Source organism: Myotis brandtii, unplaced genomic scaffold (assembly GCF_000412655.1).
Source record: "Myotis brandtii unplaced genomic scaffold, ASM41265v1 scaffold1074, whole genome shotgun sequence".
NCBI lineage: Eukaryota > Metazoa > Chordata > Mammalia > Chiroptera > Vespertilionidae > Myotis > Myotis brandtii.
The window spans coordinates 212,825-234,905 of record NW_005353653.1 but is presented as its reverse complement, the minus strand read 5'-3'; the positions used below and the strand labels follow the sequence as shown (position 1 = coordinate 234,905).

Here is a 22,081-nt window from a genome sequence, read left to right as displayed (position 1 = left end):
GGGGGGGGGGGGGGGGGGGGGCACGGGATGGAGACGGGATCTCACACAGGCAGACGCGGAGGGCGGAGCTAGAGAAATGGAAACGGTACTACTGCCTTCCACACCCCAATAGGCAGGGGGCTCACCCAGGTTCAGAGGTGTCACCCCAGGACGCTAGCATCTCCCCCTACGGGCTCTGCAGAAGCTCCAGGAGCCCCAAGACGGAAAGCCTCCCCAAACCATCAAGCAGTGACTTGCAGATGGTAGAGAGTAACCTGAACCCTGGAGATGATTTTAAAATTGTGATCCTCCCTTAATCGGCCGCCAGCAGGGAACCTGGTATTTGGTTCAGAACCTCACCAATCATCACCCCGAGTCCCCGCATGGTGCTTTCTAAATAATCAAAACGAGCTCCTATAGTCGGTAGCCCAGACAGGAAGAAAAAGCAAAACAAAATCCCAAAGAGAAGACGCCATGCTAGAGGAAGCCCCACCCAGCAGGTCCCTGGGAGTCAGGGGTCCCCCCTACCCCCGCTGGCCCATGGCAGGTGGCAGCACAGCAAGAGACCTGAGTAAGGGGTGTGATGTGGTGGCTGAGGGTTGCCGGGAAGGTGAGGCGGGGCCAGGAGTGGGAGACGCAAGAGCATGGGCTCTGTGTAGGACGAACGAAGCAATTCCAGCTCTGCCCAGAGTCCTGGCTAGTCATTTCCTTGGGCCAAGCTCCTTCCCTCCTGAGCCTCAGTCTCCTCATCTGGGAAATAGGTTTATCCCCTGCAAGGCTGTTCACCAGAGCAGCTGTGCTCTGTGCCAAGGCACCGCGTGGTGTTGGGCACACACAGATGCTCAAGAGGCGCCGTTTCCCTGCGCCCGGCACCTCTCCTCCCTGCAGTGTCACCGTGGACGGGACTGGGAGAATATCAGAGGCACTGGCATCCCTCCCACCCAGGGAGGCAAGCACGATGATCATTCCTCAAACTGTCTCTCCCTCCATCGTCACAGGAAAGGACACGTGTGAGGGGCAGGGACGGGGCTGGTGATGGGGGGAGCCCCTGTCCACGCAACCCTCAGAGCAGCCATCGCACTCACCGAGGCTGAGCAGGTGGAGAGCAGCATCCCAACCACCAGGCTGGTGGAAGAAAAGTGGGGGTACCCTTAGGAGGTCACCATCACCCACTGTCTAATCCAATCAGGAGTGTGCATCCAGCGCTGGCCGACGGTCAGAACGCCTCCTCCCTAACGGCGCTCACAGCAGGCCCCTCCGAGGAGGGGGGAGGCATTCTGTGCAGAGGCTGCTGCTGACCAGCATCTTCTACCAGGCGTGTCCGGCTCGGCGTGGTCAGTGGCCACCTGCATTAATCATCTATCCGGCCGGTGGGTAAGAACACGCAGATTCTTGGAATGCTCCCCATTTTACTAACTTAGAATCGTGGGGCCTGGGAGTGTGCATTTAAGGGCAAACACCCCTGGTCATGCTTGTGTACCCCGAGGCCTAGCAGCCCCACCTGCACCAACAGTGTGTGCTGCTGGCGGCTGGCGGTGAATCTGAAAGGCTGACTCCACGGCCAGAGCCTGAGAACTGCCCTTCTGAGCGGCAGCTGCTGGTGAAGAGGTACTTTGAGCTGCCGTTAGAGGGCAGGGTGGGACGAGGGCCATTGGCGATGCTGGATGGTAGGGGAACTGGAGGGGCTCTTCCCAGGAGACCAGCAGGAAGCAGGTGGGAGCCAGAGGAGCTTCCCACGTGGAGGTGGGTCCCACAGGTGGGGGGGCTGGGGCGGGGCCTGGCGAAGGCGCTGTCCTCCTAAGATCGCTCTCCACCATGACTAGCTTCACACGCTCATTTCCTGATCGTTCTGTTTGTTCCTCTAACACTAACCACTGCCGACTTTATGTTACACTTGCATTTGTTTGTGTATTGTCTGTGCCTAGAATAATGTCCATAAAAGCAGACATTTTGCCATTTTCTGACCTGGGCCTAGAAGGGAGCCAACACGCAGGAGGCCTGTGCTCAGCAGGTACTTCCTGAAGGAACGACTGTTTGCTTCACACCCTCCGGGCACAGCACGGAGCTCAGGGAAAGTCAGCAGCGATTTCCCAGCAGCCGAGGCCCCATGTTCAGGGAGTGCCCTGAGGGCACCACAGGAGGTTAATGGCCCCTTTGTCATCTCAGCCCTCCGGACTGTGCTCTCTCTCAGGGCAGGGACCGGCCTTCCCACCTTCGCTCCCACAGGATCCATAAACGATGTCAGGAAATGAAGGGGCGCCTTGTGAGACTCAGCCTGGTGTCAGGCCGCCTACCACCCGGCCGTCTGGGACACCAGGAGCGGCAGCAGCTGTGGTTGCTTAACGCTCACACAGCCTGCCCAGAGCGGCGAGGAGTTCCCACAGCCCAGGACTTGGCTCTTCGCTCCGCCTGGGCCTCTCCTTTTGTGTTTTGTGATCTGAGAAGGTGACCTGGCCTCATGGCCTAGGGTACTCAGTGTCCTCCTGGAAGGAGCTGGATCTGGGGGCCTCCAGACCTGGGCGCAGAGGGGCCGGCGTGAACGTGATGGGCCCAGCGCTGGCCCGGGCACCCTCGGGATCACCGTGGGGCCTGACCCATTGCTCCCTCGCCCTGTCCTCGGGCACCGCATCAGTCTCCTGGTGGGTAGAGTCTAAAAATCTACCTTTTCACCAAACTACCAAGGTGACTTTACTGCATGATTGACTATAATGGTTAAGAACCTGGGCTTCAGCGTTAGAGGTTTTTGGGTTCAAAACTAGTTGTCCTTTCTAATTGTTCAAGGCCAAGTCTGTCAGCATTCTCAGTTTCCACCCTTATAAAGTAGGGGCTCATACAGAGAGCCAGCCCTTTGGGGTCCATGAGAAAACACATATGACACATTTATATGACCAATGGTAAGACCTCGGTAAACAAAACCTGCTATGACGACGATGAGGAAGAAGAAGAAGAAGATGATGATGATGATGATTATGACGATGAGGAAGGTGACGAATCTCAGCCTCCCTGGGAGGCGCCCGGCAGTGCTGGGTCCCCTGTCAGCTGCCCAGACAGCCAGGAAGCCGTTGCTGTGCCTGCTTCCTGCTTGCTCAGTGCACTGCGACCTGTGCCTCAGGCTTCCTGAGGTTGGCGAAGGGCTAGGCTAAGAAAGGCAGCTGATGGTTAGGGTGACAGGAGGTTGGGAAACCCTCAGAGAGTCACTTGGGGTGGTTGTCAGGATCCCTGTTTCTTCCTATGCAGTAGAATTGGAGGAAAGGAGAAGGTGGATGAAGGAGAATAAAGAGAAGAGTCAGGAGCTGGAAGGAGCTATGAAGGACAAAGCACCGTAAGCCGATGGGAGAAGATGGGGAGCAGAGGACAGGAGGGGCATCATTGGCAGGTGTGGGGAGGGGAGCTGGGCTGGTCAGAAAGGAGCCGACAGGGGAGAACTGGCCGACCCTCCCAAAGCTAAACAAGGTCCTCCGTCCCCATGGGATTCCATCTGTGCCTCACTACCAAGCACCTGGGTCCTTACACAGTTCCAGGGTCAGGGCAGGATCCAGGGAGGAGAATAATCCAAGCGCGGACAAGGCTTGAGCATTGCTTCCTTCCATGACCCCCCCACCGCCTCCCCTTGCCCCATGACAAAGCATGATGCCTCCTTCTTGGCATCTCGCTGGGGCTGCGTCCCATGGCCCCACTGGCTGAACCTGAGGGCAGGCAGCAGGGAGCAGTGCAGCCAGGAGCCTGGCCTGAGGGGCAGCCTGTTGTTCTTGGGGATAATGGAGAGCAGGAGGCCGTCCTGAGTGCCAAGGAGAAACAGGCTGGGGACAGCGAGAGGAACAACGAGGGTGTCTGCTGCGGGGCGCTGGAGCCAGGCTTACCTGCCGAAAGCCATTCCTGGTGAACTGTAAGATTTTCAAGGCATAGTTGGACCTCTGGCCTTTGCTGTTGAATTCAATGTGGCCGGTGAGACCTTCCAATTCTACCTGTCCAGGAGAGAGTGAGTTACAGCACCACACAGGTCCCGGGCCACTCGGCCTCAGCCAGTGGCCACGCGTGTGCTGCTTAAGGATGCCTGACAGCATGCCCCGCAAAGGGGACAGAAAGCCATTCTCCTGTCCACCTCTCAGCCACAGGCTTTTGAAGCTACAAACGCGATGACTGGAACCAATTCAGAACCAGCTGGGGCTGGAGGGGAAGAAGGATGCCTCATCCCTAAGGACCTCACAGCTGCTGCCTAAACCAACGCAACACCAAGAGGCCAGCTGGAGTTCAGACCCCCCTGAACCCCTCCTGCTGGCCCTCGGCTGTTCCTAGGGCAGCTTCCTCCGGACACTGCCCGCCCCCCCATCCCCAGTGCAAGTCAGGACAACCTGACTCAAATGCAAAATCCAAGCCGCTCCGCCCAGATGTGATGTCTGCTTCCTGGGCTAGGGACCCACATCCACCCACATCCACCCACGGGAGGACACGTGGCTGAGAGAATCAGGGACCAGCACCGAGCCAGAAGTGCTGGTCTGAGGGGTCCCTGTCTACAGCAGCAGCGTCCCCCCACCTTGAGTGCAGCTTTGCTGGGATCACCTGTGAGCCCAAGGCTCAGGTTCCAAGCCCAGACCCAGGAGGCCCTGAACGGTCTGAGGCTTCCAGGGCCAGCGTCTTATGAGCAGACTTGCCATGGATCGGATGATTTTAGGGGTTACGGAACAAAGGTGACCCTCGATCCACGGCAGGGACTGCCTCAGGTCACTGTTTCCTCTGGGCTGAGATAACTGAGGAGGCCTGCAAGTGAGGGACTTGGAAGCGACTCTCCCCCCTGGCCTGCTGGGCGTGGCCCCCGAGCCCCACCCCCTCACCATGCGCAGGTAGTTCATGAGGCTGGTGCCGTGCTGCCAGATCTGGGCTGAGCCGCAGGACAGGGCCTTCACACCGATCTCCTGGCTCCGGTTCAGCTCCCGCACCGCGGTCACCACAGCGTAGAGGGCATCGAACAGCAGGGCCGAGGAGAGCTGGGAAGGGCAGAGGGCAGCGGAGCAGGCGCCAGCCAGGAGGCATGTGGGTAGGCGGGGGGAGGAGCAGAGAGAGGAAAGGACAGGTGTAAAGGAAGGGAAAGGGAAAGGGGAGAAAAGAGAACCAGGAGGAAGAAAAGAGAAAAGCAAAATAGAGAGGAGATAAGGATGCTACCTCCTGTCCCGGGACCAGCTCCAGCTCCCCTCACTGCCCAGCTGCCCACCCAAGGCAGACAGAGCGGCAAAGGGCTTTGTGGGGTTGGGCCAACAAGCTCCGGGGCCCACATGATTTCCAGGAGATCCTTTCTCTCTGCTCCAGGGAAGCACCCACTGTTATTGCTCGCAGGAATCCCCCCAAGGCAATGGGGCTGCCTGTCTCAGGGAGAGGAAGGAGCCCAGCCACTACCCTCAGATATGCCCTCTCTACAAGACTCAGGTGACGGCGACTTCTTCTGGGAAGACCCCCAGATGCTGCTCATAGCTGTCCACACTATCTCAGCCCACTTTGTACTATTGATTTGATGGGTATATATGACATACATGGCAAGTTGAGTAAGGCCCTATTTCTGTGGTAGATGATAGTGAAACAGGGGAGGGGCTCGGGGAGACAGGGCACATAGAGGTTAACATGAGACTGAGTCAGGGGGGCTCACAAAGGGCTGTGGGGGTCCACAGAAGATGGCGCCTCTGGTTGGGTGATCAAGGAAATGGTTCCTGGAGGAGGCAGTGATGGAACTGAGCACTAAAGGACTTTGGTAGAGAAAGTATTGAAGCTGAGAGTGGGTAGCAGCGAAGGCAGGGAGAAAGGCATTCCAGAGATGGAACTGTGTGAGCAAAGACACAGAGGTGCAGCGCGCAGAGCACTGGAGGGGGCGCAGGCGAGGAGGAAGCCAGAAGCCAGAGGCGAGGCAGGGTCGTGCTGTGGAGCCTCAAGACCAGGGGGCAGAGGCCAGTGCAGTGTTGTCCATATCTGCAGCTCCCTGTTGCACTGCAAACAAACTCTCAGGGCAGGAACACACGGGTCTGATCTCTACAATCCGTACAGCACACCCACCATGACCTGGCCGGTGGTTGGCCTCCAACATATTTATTGAATCAAATTAAATTTGGGTGAAACCTGCCCAAGGGCTCAGCCTCAACACTACATCAAGTTAAGTTATGTCAGCGTCCCTCAGGGCGGGAAAGGCTGAGGGGTGTGGGTGGAGGTGGTAGACGCAGAAAAACAGAAGACACTTGTCCTTGGGGATGTGCTGTCCCAGGAGGTGATGGCACTGGGCTGCGCAGACAATAGAAACCGATGGAAGCAACTACGGGGCCAGCACTGAGCAGGGACCTGGGGGTGGGGGATGGGGGGGCAGGAGAGGCCTCTGGGAGGAGGGTGTCAGGTTCCCAAAGCCCAGAGGACCCTCCTTACTGCAGCCTTGCAGACGCAGCTAGCCCTGCTGTTGCCACATCTTCCCACCAGGCCCCAGTGCTCCCCTCCCCACTGGGTCTGAACATGGTTTCCTTGGCGGATGCTCTCTTATTAGCCAGCGACCCGGGGCTGGAGTTCGTGTGTGCCTGCTCCTGGTCTTTTCGGAATCTCAAACTCCAGGGTCCTCAAGATTCTCTGAGTGCTTCGAGTGAGAACAACTTCAGCTGGAGATGCTGGGGCAGAGAGCAGAGGGAGGGACATCCTCAAGGCACCTGTCTCCTCTCCATCTGCATATTGCCTTCAACAAGGTGACTGGTGACCTGTGACATGTCCCCAGGACACTCTGGCTCCCCAGGTACTCTCCGAAGCTCAGCCTGATTTGATGTGAACAGGACAGTCCTAAGCCCAGACGTCTCCTCTTCTAGTCCAGCCTCCTCAGGGTCCTTCAGACGTCACAGACAGTCCTTGCTCGCAGGCTCAGCAATCTGCCCGGGACCCTCGCCCAGATCCTCACTGGCTTCTCTGGGCCTCGCCTCCACCCTGTGCTCCTCAAGCTCCCCTCCCCGAGTCGCCAGCTCCCTCCTCACCCAGCCTGTGAGAGCCTGCACTCCCAGCTCAGCGGGTCCCGTCGCAGTGGATCTCCACCCCCAACTCTCTGTTTGCTCTCCTGATTGCTTTCTGCCTCTGGTTTCATTTACTAATTTCGTTCTGGAAAGTTTGGGACTGCATTTCTGGTTCAAAACCATCCTCTCCTGTCTCCACGCCTGGCCTCCTCGCTGCCATCTGGGCCCTCTGTCCTCCCATCGCCCCCTGGCATGACCCTTGTCTCTCTGTGGCCTCCCTTCCCATGTGTGGGTGCCTGCCTCTGGGTCGTGTCTCTGCTCCTCCTAAGTATTCAATCCCCCAAATGCCTCAATCTTCATTTAAAATCCTGTCCTCTTTCTTGGCACCAAAATGTTGCTTGGCAAGAAATCCTCAAGTTTCCTGTTTTTATATTTTCATTGGTTCTTCATTGTTATGTTCTCTTGAGCTGTTTATAAATTGTTTAGGGGAAAGGCTATGAATTAAGATGAGTCTATCTGACTCAGAAAGTTGTGGCTCAGTTTCTCCCCGTCCCTGAAATAGAACAGAAAGTATCTCCTACACACGGCCACCTCCACGGGGGGCCCAAGGTCCTCTTGGACGCCATTTGTCACTGAGCCTTCGCAGCTTGAACTTCACCCCCAATATGATACCAGGGCAGAAATCATTAAAATCTCACAGAATAGTTCTTACAGCCTGGGTTTTATTCAGTGAAATAAACACTTACAAACATCTGTTTTAGCATAAATTCTAATTACTTAATCTAACCGCATGTAATTTCAGTGCTTTTCCAAGCTCTCATTCTGGGCAGCATGATCAATGGGGATGGCATAACCCAGTACATGTTATTGCCACCCATGACACTCTTTCCTCTCATCGGCTCAGGCGAGAAGCACAGGGGTGCAGCTTGCTGTCGGGCCCCTGGGGGTGCAGTTCACTGTCTGTAGGGACCCTGGGGGTGCAGCTCGCTGTCTGTCAGACCCCTGTGGTGCAGCTCGCTGTCTGTCGGGCCCCTGGGGGTGCAACTTGCTATCTATCAGGCTCCTGGGGTGCAGCTTGCTGTCGGGCCCCTGGGGGTGCAGTTCACTGTTTGTTGGGCCCCTGGGGGTGCAACTTGCTGTCTATCAGGCTCCTGGGGTGCAGCTTGCTGTCGGGCCCCTGGGGGTGCAGTTCACTGTCTGTTGGGCCCCTGGGGGTGCAACTTGCTGTCTATCGGGCTCCTGGGGTGCAGCCTGGGGGACTTTCTCTGCTGCTGCTCCTCAGTCGGCCACTCCCTCTTCCAGCCCTTCGAGCTGCCAGCAAACTCCCCACAGGGAGCACTGCCAGGGGACATGTCAGGTGAGGAAGGCAGAGAGGCTCACACAAGTCAGGAGGAAAGAAATAGGAGAGAAGAAGGAACAGAAAGAGAAAGGCGGTTACAGGACAGAGGGAGGTGGAAAGGACAGAATGAGGAAAGGAGGGAGAAGAGAGGGATGGGAACTGAGATGGAGAGAGACAGGGAGAGGGCAGAGGGCCACGGAGGCGAGGAGAGAGGGGAGGAGAGTTGGTCCCCTGAGCTGGGGGCCCTGGCTGTTTGAGTAGCTGATGGGAGACAAGGTGGGACTATGCTCCCAGCTCCCAGCTCCCAGCAAGTTGCTCAGCCAGTGGCAGAGCAGAGCGGGTGGTGCTGGGACCTCAGCCCTGGAGGGGATGGAGGAGGCTGCTTTCTAAAGATTGTTGCTAAGTGAGACACCTGGCGGGGGAGGCGGGGGCAGGGGGAGATGTGTGCTGGCACCTGTGGGCTCCTGCCACATTCTTTGATGTGAGTTCCTGTAAACCCTTCCTTCCTCCAGAGGCCACAGAGCCCTAGCTGACTGAGAGGCAATGCATGACCCCTAGCTGACCCCGAGCTGACGCTGAGGCACCAGCTACGTAAATGCTTGTTGTGAGATTAGGGGCTGGTGTTTAAATAGCATTTCTATTGCGAAACCTTCCTGATACAGTTAGTAATGCCTACCCCGTGGCTGACACACAGGAGGTTAAGTCAGCTCATTCGATGCAGTTTAACTTCCTGATAATCCTCAGAGATGGCCAGGCACAATCAGCTCAAAATTAGAGATCAAACATCCGAGGTCAATGGCTTGCACACCCTGAGTTCAGTGGCCGGTCCTGCTGGCTCCAAGCCCAGCACCACGACTCAGCCAGAGCACAGCCGGGAAGGCACTGCCTGCATTGGACCTTGAGGGCTCTGCTCTCCGTCTGTGGTCCACGTGGCACCATGGAAGGGCTGTGACCCTCCGGAGGAAGTTGGAAACGGGAGCAGGGACCTTGTGCTGCCCTCAGCAGGTGCCCGGTGAGGGTTGGTCCGCGATGGAGGGAGGCAGTGATTTTGTTTCCTCTCCTAAGATGGTGCTCTGAGCCATTCAAGTCCGCCGGCACCTCACTAGAATGCTGGGGTGATGGCGGCAGGAAGAGAGGGAAGGCCAGGACGGGCTTGTATCCCTGCAGGAGGACGCACCTGGCCCATCATGACACTGGGCTCGAGGGCGTCCCTCACTGCCCCCCAAGCCCTACCGGGGCGAGGACCTCCTTCCAAATCCTTCCTGTGGATTCTCACCTTTCAGGTCAAAACACCGCATTCAGTGCAGCGAGGGGTTCCCTGGACTCAGCTCGACGCCCCTCCCCATTGTTCTTCCCATCAAAGCTCCCTGCTCTGCAGGTGCCCCCTCCTTCCTAAGGCTTCCCCCGCCACATAATGCAACCGGCAGCGCTGGGTGGAAGGTCATTTTATCCTTCGGCACACCCACTGCGAGGTCACCATCCTGCCAACTACCAATTAGGTGCCCATGTGCACCGTCCAGCATCGTCCTTGCCTCTGGACATGTCTTCTCAAAGCCAGGGTCACTCCTACTTTAAAGCCCAGAAGAGGACGCCACACAGGAAGGTACCCAGTTCCTACACCTGATTGTTTCCCATTTCTCCACGTCGTTAACTCATTATCCCACCTGCCTCACTCACTCGCTCAGTCGTTCATTTGACAGACACCCACTAGCTGCTTTCATTTGGCCGGCCAGTCTACAGTGCAGTGTGCACAGGAGGGGCGGTCCTGGAGAAAGGCCAAAGGCAGTGGTCAAAACTGTGACCTGTGAACGCCCCTGGCCTGGGCTCTGAGCCTACCTCCTCTGCTCCTGAGCTGTGGCCTGGCTGCTTCCTTAAACCTTCTGGCCTCAGTACCATCATCTTAAAGCAGAGACTCTGGCAGCAGCTCCCTCAGAAAGTTGTCTGATCATCACAGAAGCTGCCTGATGGGGCTTAACCAAAACCTAGCGAGGATAGGACCTAGGAAGCCACCCCTGCCCGTCTCGTAAGAACCTGCCTTTTGCAAATGGACACAAGCAAACCCACGCCCCGTCCTACATGAAAGGACGTAACACCCAATGGGGAACGGCAGGGACACCTTTGCTTCCACTCACACAGGAGGGAACGGAAGTGTGAGGAGAACACGGTGAGGGCCCCGTGCACTCCTCTGGGTGAGCACCTCCTCAGGGCCGTGGTCCAGGTGTGCGAGGAGCACTGGACCCGGAGTCAGACCCTCAGAATCTAGTTTTACGTGCAAAAGGCCTGGCGTCTGCCCTTGAATGAGACCCCCACACCGTCCATTCCCATGTGGCCTGCGTTCCCCATCTGAAAAGTGAGGGACAGACAAGCTAAGGGATTTCCAATAGCAATGTCCTTGGGTTCTAAACACAGGCAGTTCTCAGCAACAGTGCTGTCAGGAGTGTGGCCCAGGAGGCTCCCCGCACTCTGTCCCCACATCTCCCCCCAGCGTGCTGGTGACATGCACAGCATGGATGTGCTGTTTCCTAGAACCCCCTCCCAGGTGGGCCTGGAGAAGGCGGGCCCCCGGAGGCTTGTGTCCTGGCTGCCCACAGAGGGAGGCCCCAGCACCGGGAGGGCTCGGGTGGCACTCACCGCGGGCCCACGGAAGGGTGCGTGGTCACAGTTCTCCTGCCAGGACTGGTTGAGGCTCTGTGCAAACTCTTGGAAGAAAGTGTGGGATTGGTTGAAAATGGAAAATCCCAGGATGTTGACACGGTCATCCACGAGGCTGTCCACGCTCTGGAGCGAGAACTCCTGGAAAAACCCACAGTCAGGAGAGAGCAGAGTTAGGAAGGGGAGACATGGGAGGGACTCGCTGGCACCACTCACTGCCCGCTAGTCAGATGCACACTCAGGCCAGTCCTCTGCTGGGCAGGGAGGCCCCAGCGAGGGCTGAGCTATTCTTCTGAGAGCAGGTGCTGGGAGAAGAGGAAATGAACAGCAGGGTCCCTAAGAGCGTGTGTAGGGTTCGGGGAGGAGAGGAAGAACACTCATGTGCCTGATGGAGGCAGCAGTGTGACATGAGGTGCCCACCGAGCTGTCGGGAACAGTGTGTAGGCATTTGCTGGGCAAAAAATGGGAACGGGCAACGGCCACTCAGGCAGAAGACCAGAGGCCACAAAGGCTCGGCGGGGAGGAAGCGTGCGGCTCTTCCACTCACTTCCCACAGTGCCCAGAGATAGCAGCATCACTTCTCAGAGTGTGGTCCGCGGAACCTGCCACCAGGTTCACTGGCAAATTTAACAAGGGTGATGCCTCTGGTGCCTACCTAGTACCCCTGAAGCGGGGCTCTGGGGCGCGGCACTTTCAGCAGGTCTGCAGGCGTTATGCACTCTGAAATTTGGGATTTACTGGGTTAGCACATAGGGTACACAGGGTGGGGAGTGGTGGGAAATGAGCTGGACAGATTGGCGGGGCCGAGCCTGGGCAGTGCCAGCTGAGGAGCTGGCGCTCTGTCCTGTAAGCAATGGGACCCGAGGGGGCGGTCGCAGAGAAGGGACAAGGATCAAATTTGCTTTCTTCAAACCTGCAGGCTGAGGACAGGGCTCCTTTATTATGTCATTTTCATTCATTACAACACTTGGGTGCCTACTGTGCACCAGGCACAGGCGCAGGCGCAGGTCCGTTCAGAGGAGCGTGCAGGCTCAGGAGCCAGCGCCCAAGGAAGTGCCTGCAGCAGCCGTGCTGGGCAGGTGGGGCTGTCCTTCAGCGCAGGCAGCCAGGGAGCTCCCCTCCGGGGCAGTGACATTCAGAAGCTCAAGGGGATTCTCCCAGAACCCATGTCACCTGGTCACCTGGCCCCAGCCAGGTCTCATCTCAGTAAACTAAAACCCCAAGCCTGGGTCCCATGGAAGCCAGTCCGTGAGAACAGCCCTCCTCAGTGGGCTGAGCTTGGAGCCCTGGGCCCCTCTGTTCACTGGGCGCCGCGCGCCCCTGGGCCCCTCCAGGAGGCCAGGCGGCAGGGTGTGGATGATTCAGCTCTCTGATCCCGCTCTGAGAACAGCGCCTTCATATGTGGTTCACTTTCGTGCAGGAAGTCCCTTTCATCACATGCTCATTTTGAGCGCCTCACACAGAGCCCGCAGCCAGCAGGCACATGGCGGGTACAGACCCCGACAACCCATTGCCATGCAGCCCGATGGGCAGATGCGGTGCCTGGAGCGGACTCCCTGGCTGCCTCCTCCAGGACAGTGCTGCTCTCCTCGGTGGTCTCTCCCTGAGACTGAGCTCCCCCAGGCCCCTGCGCATCTCTGCACCCTCCCTTGGGTCTGTGCCAGCCAATGCCGGGACCAGGTTGCGCGGAGCTCCCTGTGTAGAGCCCAGCCACTCCATGCAGCTTGCAGACTGAAGATCCCTTTGGGAGATGCTGTAAAGGTCCCTATGGAGACACCAGCCCCTGACACTCTGAGTTGCTTGCTGATTCATTGTGTTTTGGGTCCCACCACATTCCTGTTAGGGGAACGGAACGTGCCAGAGAACAGACTGACTCCTAAGCTGATATTCTGTCATAACACGGCAGCTGCCCACGTGCTGGGGCTATTGCCAGCGTGAGGCAGATGGCTAATGAGAAGGATGCATCTCAAGGGAGGGTGGCCGGAGCACCAGGCAGGCGGCTGCCGGCACCCAGGACCCTCACCGATATGGCTGGGTGGGGACCAGAGAGGTGTCCCCTCTCCCTTGTCTCCTGTCCTGTGGGCAGCTGGCACCTCTCCTCCATCCTCTCCCCACATGCATGGCGTGACGGGTCTCAGATGCCCACAGACTCACTGTGGCGACTGGGGGCATGCAGTAGGTAAGGGCTCTGTGCTCAGATCCAGGTTCCTCACCACAGTGATGTATGGCCTTAGGGAAGGCCTTTAACTCTCTAGGCTTCAGGCCCCTGCTTTGTAAAGTGGGAACAATAAAGACAGCGACCTCAGAGGCTGTTTCAAGGAACATATAAGATGCACGCACAGGCTTAGCATCATATCTGCACATGGGAAGTGCTCAACATGTGATAGTCACTGAAATGCTCTACGAGACCTTGGGAGTGCCAGCTTGGAGATCTGAGTTAGGAAGGTGTTTCCTGCCCTGGCCAGTTTGGCTCAGTGGATAGAGCGTCGGCCTGCGGACTGAAAGTCCTAGGTTCAACTCTGGGCAAGAGCACATGCCTGGGTTGCAGGATTGATCCCTAGTAGGGGGTGTGCAGGAGGCAGACGATCAATAATTCTCTCATCATTGATGTTTCTATATCTCTCTCTCCCTTCCTCTCTGAAATCAATAAAAATATATATTTTTTAAAAAGGAAGGTGTTTCCTTCGAATGTATGTTTAGTAAGAATGAATGTTAACTGCACACTCCTAGGACAGCTCTTCTAGAAGTCAGCCAGTCTGTCTTCTGGCCTTTTCATTTCTACTTTCTTATCCCTCACAATTATATTCTTTTTTTCAAAGTCCCCTTAAGATGAAAAGATCCAGAATCTTCCTTGATAACTCATTCCGTTTATAATAACTCACGGGAGAGCTTGTAAAAGAACCAAAGAGGCAGCAGTGTATTTCTTACCGCAGTGTCCCAGGGCACACTGGGAGTCTCCTCCCTAAGCCCCCTCATTTATGAAATGCTTCTTATGACTAAGCTTAGCCTCTCTGGATGAAACTGAGCACTGGTTCCTAAACAAATATGGGAAACAGCTGCCAGTTTCTGCACGATAACACCTTCTAAGCCAGTGCTTCCCAAAGTGTGTTCCCCAGGGAATTAGCTTTTCCAGGAGCCATTAATAAAAATTTCATAAAAAGAAAGTTTCATGTTCAAATAAAATTAGAAAGCATTGGATGAGATATCTGCCTCTTTAAGATTCACATTTATCCACATGTAGTGCCTTACAGATGTGCAACATGGAGCCGCAGCTGGATTCTGGTTCACCCTGCCCTTCCAGCCCACTGCCCTTCCAGCACACTGCCCTTCCAGCACACTACCCTTCCCAGCCCACTGCCCTTCCCAGCACACTGCCCTTCTAGCACACTGTCCTTCCAGCACACTGCTCTTACCAGCCCACTGCCCTTCCAGCCCACTGCCCTTCCAGCACACTGCCCTTCCAGCCCACTGCCCTTCTAGCACACTGCCCTTCCCAGCCCACTGCCCTTCCAGCACACTGCCCTTCCCCGCACACTGTCCTTCCAGCCCACTGCCCTTCCAGCACACTGCCCGTCCAGCCCACTGTTCTTCCCATCACACTGCCCTTCCAGCACACTGCCCTTCCAGCACACTGCCCTTTGCAGCACACTGCACTTCAGCACACTGGCCATGGAGCCTCCCACAAGCCATGGCTGCCTCTCAGTTTCTTCTTTCAGACACACAATGGGAAATGCTGCTCCAATCACAGTGAAACATGCATTATACACCCAAGTTCAGATGATGGAGAGGGATTTTTCATAAAACTAACACATTCCAGGACCGCAGGGGATTAGAGTCCCGGTTCCTGCCCACCACCAGCTCTAGCTCAGAACGCACAGCTCCCTCGCTTTTTCAGGCCCAGCTCCCCAGCCTCAAGGCCTAGCTTCCACCCCTTAACTAAATGTCAGACAGGGCTGGGAGCCCTGGGCTGAAGCAGGTGCTCATGGATCTTGATTTTCTCCTTATAAATATGCTGGGAAGAGAAATCCTAAGGTCCCTTCCCAAGGATCTGGATGCCATAGTGGCAGCACCAGAGAGGGAGCAGAGGGTGAGGAACAGAGAAATGGCCACCTGGCGAGGCCGGGGAGGGCAGGTCGGGTGGCTGAGCAACGGCGAGACCCAGGCCTTCCAAGCCTGCCTGGCATCGGGGTAGCCTGTGTTCCCACAGCCATCTGCTCCCAGGAAGAGGAAGGCAGAACACTTCGACCCCGCAGCTGTGACTGTCTCTGTCCTGTGCCTCCGCGACTAAATAACTAGTTATTAACTGTGAACAGAAGCTCAGGTCAAGCTGGCATGAGACATGGTGGACACTGTGCTCTCCTCACCAAGGCCCTGCACCCCCATCAGGATCAGCCTCCTTCCCAGCCACGGGGTGCGAAACGTCTCTGTCCAGGTCCTAGCTCATTAGCCTCAGGCATGTAGCAACCCAGTGCACCGCCCCATCTCACCAGCGGTGCAGCAGGCTGTTGAGGAAGGTGAGTGGAGCTGTCAATCAGCAGTCTCGGCCTGCCCAATCTCTGTAGCAGGACCAAGGATGGGCTCCCGCAGCTGGCAGCTCACTGTCCAACATGCTCAAGGTCACTCAGGAGGTGTGACCAGGGAAGGACCAGGATTCAGGGCACTGGGCTCTCAGATGACTCCCACAGCAGGAGGGAAATGCACATAATAGGAGATTTTTGAGATCTTGACCATTTTTGCCCCATTCATTTCATAAATCCACAAGCATTCCCTCTAGGACACTGATCGTGTGTTCGGCACGAGAAACAACGCTGAGCAGGCTGGTCCCTGCTCACAAGGTGCTCATTCTCAGAGGCCAGCGGGAGGCACGTTCCCCAAAATGGTCAGTACAAGAGTCAGGAAGGCAGGCAGAGGTGGTCCCTTCTGCCAGGATTTCTGTTGCTTTTCCTAAGCTGAGGGCTGATTGCAAAGCTGAGGTCTGAGAGATGCTGTCATCAGTCACTGCCATCTTGGCACACATCAGGCTCTGAGGAGGTGGGCTGGACCTAGGTCACACGACAGGACTTCTGGGCTAGGGCAAGGGAGAGTCAGGTAGCTGCCCTACTCAGGCGACCTGGACAGCAAAGGGCACTGGAAAGATAGGCAACCCAGGCAAGAACAAGGACACGCCATGAAGAGGAAAGTCACGCACTTCACATGGGAAACAGGAAGACGGGAGACTGCATCCAGCCATTTATCATCCAACCATGAAGAACAGCGTTTGAGTCTATGGAGCCTCTAGACTTTCCTCAGAGGAGGAAGGACTTGACCCGGCTGTCAGTGATGGGAGCAGCCAAGGCTAGACCTTGGGCCCTCCATGCCAACTCCTCTGCTGAAAACGCCGGCAACTTTGCAGGACAGATTGGTCTTCTGGGACCAGGACCTTCCTTCGTGGCTCTGGCTCCCCTCTTCGTCACACCCCGGCTCCACCAGGACAGGCTCCGTGCTCTTCCTTATGCCCATGCCAGCCTCTGCCTACACGTCACACTCCCATTCTCATTTCTAACCAGCTTTTGTAAGCTCCTCACCCAAGGATAATTTTTTCTATTGATTTCTAGAGGGAGTGAAAGGGAGGGAGGAGGGGGAGAGAGAGACACTGACATGAGAGAGACACGTCGATTGGTTGCCTCCGCATGTGTCCTTCTGAGGCTGGGGAAACTGCAACCAAGGTAAGTGCCCTTGACTAGGAATGGAACCCACTGATGCTCTAACCACTGAACAACCGGCCAGGGCTCTAACCAGCTTTTAATAAACGATTCAAAGAAAGCCATACCTGTAAACCTTTCTTTAAGCCCCCCCGCAGCACCAAAGACCACCTCCTCTGAGCGTCAGCACCTCTCATTTGCAGACTGAGCGTTTTTTAAGCCACATCCCAATGTTGCTTGCATTCCTCAGCACACAGTAGGCATTTAATAAATGCTTGATGAATAAGTATAGTTCATTTTAACATTTGCTTAATCATGTCTGACTAATCATAATCCTATAACCTGGGCCAAGGACTTCCCACTGTCAGCCAAATGCAAATGCAAAGACTAATTCTTCTGCTGATGCCTCTGGGATCTCCTTCCAAAGATCCCTGCTGCTCGAGCCTCCTAAGAACACCCCTCCTCTGACGGCCAAGCTCAGAGAGCACGTACAGGAGGCATAGCAGCGGGAGAGAGCACAGTTTTGGAGCAAAGTTTCTCTTTAAGGTGCTGTGGTATCCATGTATGTCACTGTCAGATCTGCCACCACTCGGGGTCTGCATTCAGTGGGTGGTGTCTTGGGAGCTCAGACACATGGGGAACACTCACTCCGTTACTCTTTTCTAGCTGCACTAAAAACATATTTATTCACCAAAGTGTACTGTGCTATGCAGTGTGTTCCTCCTAAAAGGCTCAATAAAACTGAGATATGTGGATAGTCTTAGTAATTTTACAATAAACTACACTTCAGAATCAACTGCTCTAGCACTTAAAAAGTTGTCTAACTGATGGATTGTGGCTCTTGGCAAGCTCTGTGAGTGCAGGTGTGTGTGTGTGTGTGTGTGTGTGTGTGTGTGTGTGTGTGTGTGTAAGAATGCATGTATGTGTAGGGGTGTGGGGGTGCTTTTGGTAAATGACTACAAGATAATGAAGAGACTCAAGCACCCTGGGAACTATAGTTCCAACTGGGTAAGAAGCCAATTTTGAAATGTCCCCGATGGCTTCAGAGTTTCAGAAAGCCAGAGGCAGGCAGCAAACCAGAAAACTGAGGTCTAAGGATGGAAATACTCAAAATGAAGTGGGCAAAAAGCGATGGAAGGTAAATAATGTTGACTAGCAGCTCACTGAGGTTTTTAAATTTTCCATGTTCTTTACAAAATGATGCTGTAAGAATTATTCCGTTTTACAAAAGGAAAAACAGACTCCAACAGGTTGAACAATGTGCCACATATACATCTGATACATGGCAGGGCCCAGATTCAAAGTCAGGTCTTCTCTGATCTGAGGCTCTTGCTGCCTCCATTAAACCATGTTTCCATCCTCTGTTTCAACAGTCAGGAGGCTCACACAACTTCACGTGCCAAGCCCTGGGATGGTGGACAGCATGAGACAATTTCATACTGACCTTTAAAACCTGAAGGGGAGGTTTTGTTTCAAAGACCTTTGGGTTCTGGATTCCCGAGTCAGGTGCAGATCCTGGCCCGAAGAGGCCACGGCCAAGGCCAACCTGAGCAGATTGTGGCCAGTGGAGCAAGCAGCCCAGGTGACAGACAGGCCAGAGCACAAGGAGTCACACTGTCCTTGGTCTCCTCTGCCTCTTCCTACCTCAGTGGTCGTTCTTGGTGCCAGCCCTGGCCTCAGGTCTTGACATTGCCCTCACTCATTAGGACCCTTGGAAATGTGGCTCTTGAAACCTGAACTAACCCCCTTCATGGCCCTGCACACCCTTCATTCTACTCTGTCCAGCCAGCATGAAGGAAGGCGCTCCAGATTGAGTAGTTATTGTGTGGTCCTCCTGGCTGAGCTTCAGGTCTTCATGCTCATGGGCGTAGAGGAGATGAGCTGAATTCCTGTTGGATGCAAGCAGGTGAGCTCTCTCACCTGGCCAGCCCTTCTAGCCCTCAGACTATAATGTTGTGAACTGTTCCATTCATCCACTCAGCATATACTTACTGAGCACCCACTATGTGCCAGTAGGCCACTCAGGTTATAGTGATGGAGCTCAAAGTCTGGCAGAGGAGTCAGCTATGGAAAGAGTTCCCACTTGAGATGATGCTACAAAATGCAGAACACAGGGCTCTGTGAGAGAGTGTGCCAGTGAGTTCAACTGGGGTGTCAGGGGAGACCTCATTGAAGATGTGACATCAAAGCAAGGCCTGAAGAGGAGTGGGGTTGGCTTGCCAGAAGAAGGGGCAGGAGAGGCGGGTAGGAGCACATCACTTCTTCCTCTGGAGTCAGTTCCTTCCCTCCCTGTCTGCCCCCAGTCCCCTCTCTGTAATAATTTTAGCAATTTCAATTACTTATGACTCATCTCTCTGATAAAGCTTTAGAAAAATAAACATAGGATCCATCTGCTTAACAATAACATAGACACAGAGGATAATACTTTCCTGCATATATTCATTTTGCCCAAATAAAACAGAGACGGTGCATGGGACCATCTTTCTGCAGGATGCCCCGGCTGGCTGCATGGGGGAACCCCAGCAGCTGTTAGCTAACTCACAGCTGCTTCCTCAGGCCACGTGGGCCTCTGATCAAGGGATTGTTCCTCCTTGGAGTGCCAGCTGAGGGTGTTATGACTTGAAATGCTCCCAACAGTGTGTAGAATGGAACAAGTCCAGTACTGGAAAGACCCTCAGAGACCACCTCGTTCTGCCTCATAATGTTAAGGTAAAGAAACGGAGTCCTGTGAAGAGACTGGGCTTGCCTGGAGTGGACACGGTCAAGTGAGGGGGGAAGAGCTGCTGCGGATCCATGATCGGGCTCCACTACCTCGAGCAAGACAGGACACTGGCTGAGCCGCGGCTCGCTCATCCTTAAGATGAGGGTGAAGCAGTGCTCTCTGCTGGGGCTACTGTGAGGTATAGCGGAGAAGCACTCATTACAGAGCTTTCCATGTAGAAGGTATTCGTTTGATGAATGTCATCCCTATGACTGTGTCGCCCAGCTAGTCAGTGGCAGGGCTGCAACTAGAAGCCATGCTGCTTCATGGCCCGCCTCACTCCGGTGAGACGTCCTACTGTGTGACCCTTCCCACGCCATCCCACACCAGCACTGGGCCCTTCTCTCTAGGTTCCCCAAGGAAACTCTGAGGTGCCTGCTTCCTATATGGCACAAGTGGCAGCCTGCCCTCCGGCATGGTAGTGGTGCCAAGAGCTCAAGGCTCTGGCCCCGCCTGGCACATGGTAATAACACGGTGGTCATGGCGTCCATGCAATGCTGACAGCAGCCCCGGTGGCCCTCAGGCCACACAGCCTCATGCTTTTGGTGCCCAATTAATTCTTGCATTTCATTGACATATCATGACTTTTGACCCATGGCCCTTACCTCTCCTCACGTCTCCCTGCCCAGGTGGCATCGCCCTCCTTCGGCCCAGGCCCCTCTGCTCTCTGGCAGGGACTGGGTGACTGTACTTTCCTCGTGGGCAGTGATGTGCCTCTTTCTGGGGTCGTTAGGAGCTGGGCAACCCTTTTAGGTTTATGAGCTCAGATCACCCTCTGCCTCTGCCTCTGATCTGAAAGGCAGCTCTGCCGTCTCAGTGGCTGACTCGGCTTTGCCCAGAGGCCGAACTCTTCTGTCATTTTCCATCGTCTTACAGACAACAGTTTCTGAGCCAAACCCAGAGGCCAACTGGACAGACTCCTTCCAGATTAACAAGCAGAACAAGCACAGCGAACCTGTACCCGCCCCGTGCAGGCCCCTGGAGATGCCACAGGACCACGGGCCACCCACTGCACAGAGTGGCCAGAGCGGCCCTGTGAGCTGTGAGGGAGCCAATACCTTTGTGAGAAACCGCTAATCTCCATGTTTAGGACCCATTTCCCTCTAAACAGACATGCCAGAGCGTAGGATGCTCATTGCTCTTCCACATGCATGAAAGAGTATCTGATGATTAATAACTTCATGTGGCAGATATTGCCAGAAATCACCACACACCTTTCCTCTCCCACCTGGGCAGACAGCAGGTGAAATTTCCCAGTCTCCCTTATAGGTGGTTGCGGGCACACAACTGAGTTCCAGCCCGTGGAAGTGGGAGGAGAAATATCACTGCCCCTCCAGGCCTGGCCCACACGCCCTCCTGCGCCTGACCTCCCGTGTCCCCATCCCTGACTTCTAGGGACACATTTATACATGGGAGGAGCCTGGGCCCTGAACACCCTGTGGAAGTCTGCCCGCTGACCAGGACTCTCTTTTGAAACTTCAACTGAGTCAGAAACATACTTCTACTGTGTGAAGCATGAGATTCGAGGGTTTATCTGTTACAGCCGTGAACGTTACCTATCAGAGACCGTGCTATCAATAGCTAACTTTTTATTTTCTCAGATTTTAGCGATGGATGTCATTACCCACACTGTACCCGTGAGAACCCAGGACCCTCGGAGCTTTGGGCGCACGGTGAGCGAGTGCCCGACTGGGGACTTCACCAGGTCTGCCCACCTGAATGGCTGGGTTCTCATACACCAGCTTTTTTCTCTTAGCATAAAGCTTCTTAATCAGGTCTCAACTTTAGCCATGTGGTCTTGCTTCTTTCCATTTGCAAAGTCCAAATAGTAATAAACACATCTGAACTCTTCAGACGCACTAAGATGACTATTATCATAAAAACAAATAATGACAAATATTGGTGAGGACATGGAGGGACTCACACCCTCATAAACTACTGGTGTGAACAGAAAATGGTGCTGCTGGAAAACAGTTTGGCCATTCCTCCAAAATTAAGCATAGAATTCCCGTCTGAGCCTGCATGTCCACTTCCAGGAATCTGCCCACATGAGCTGAAAGCCGGGACTCAGACAGATTCCTGCCCTTGTTCATGCAGCCAAAGCGAGAGGCACCTCAGCTGCTGAGTGGCCTAGTGATAATGGAGCTGATATTCATTAATGCCTTCCACAGCCAGGCTCTGCACTCGTGTTTCTCAGTCATTTTCTCATTTAACCCTCACAGCAGCTCTAGCAGAAGGTACTGCTTTATCCCCACTTAGACCCTCAGTGGCCTCATCTGTAAGCAAACACTCATGCTACCCACCTCATTAGTGGCATCCACACAGTGGCTAGCTTACAATATGAGTGTAGTATTCTTAATATTTCACAGCCCCTTCCCTCACTAAAGACCACTGTGAAGCAACTGCTGTGTGGAGAGGATCTCTTAAGGATCTCAGGTGAGTCGTTGAGGCTCAGAGAGGTTAAGTAAATTGCACATGGTCACGCAGCAGATATCTACCTGATGCCAGGGCCTGGGTCTTTCCGACTCACTGTGATGGCCCTGACATAGCTAATCTGAGTACCTGCTGCATACTGTGGCAAAATTTAGGGAGATGGGACATGATGGGTCCCTGAGAAATTCAGAGAAGGAATAAATAAGAATTAAAGCTCAATGGCATCTGTATTTGGGGGGAAGGGACTAAAGAACAGAAAATAACTCCCTATCCT

General features: G+C 54.9%; 1 protein-coding gene across 6 annotated transcripts in view; it reads right to left on the bottom strand.

Moving 5' to 3' along the window:
- GRIK4 (glutamate receptor, ionotropic, kainate 4) overlaps nt 1-22,081 on the bottom strand; it is a 271,548-nt gene that overhangs the window by 71,811 nt on the left and 177,656 nt on the right. For all 6 annotated transcript variants that reach the window (XM_014541801.1, XM_014541793.1, XM_014541818.1 and 3 more), the window contains 3 exons: nt 10,912-11,073; nt 4,812-4,964; nt 3,840-3,944 (listed from right to left, as the gene is read on the bottom strand). In XM_014541801.1, coding sequence (XP_014397287.1) covers nt 3,840-3,944; nt 4,812-4,964; nt 10,912-11,073 — 420 coding nt within the window. The remainder of the gene's footprint in view (nt 1-3,839; nt 3,945-4,811; nt 4,965-10,911; nt 11,074-22,081) is intronic.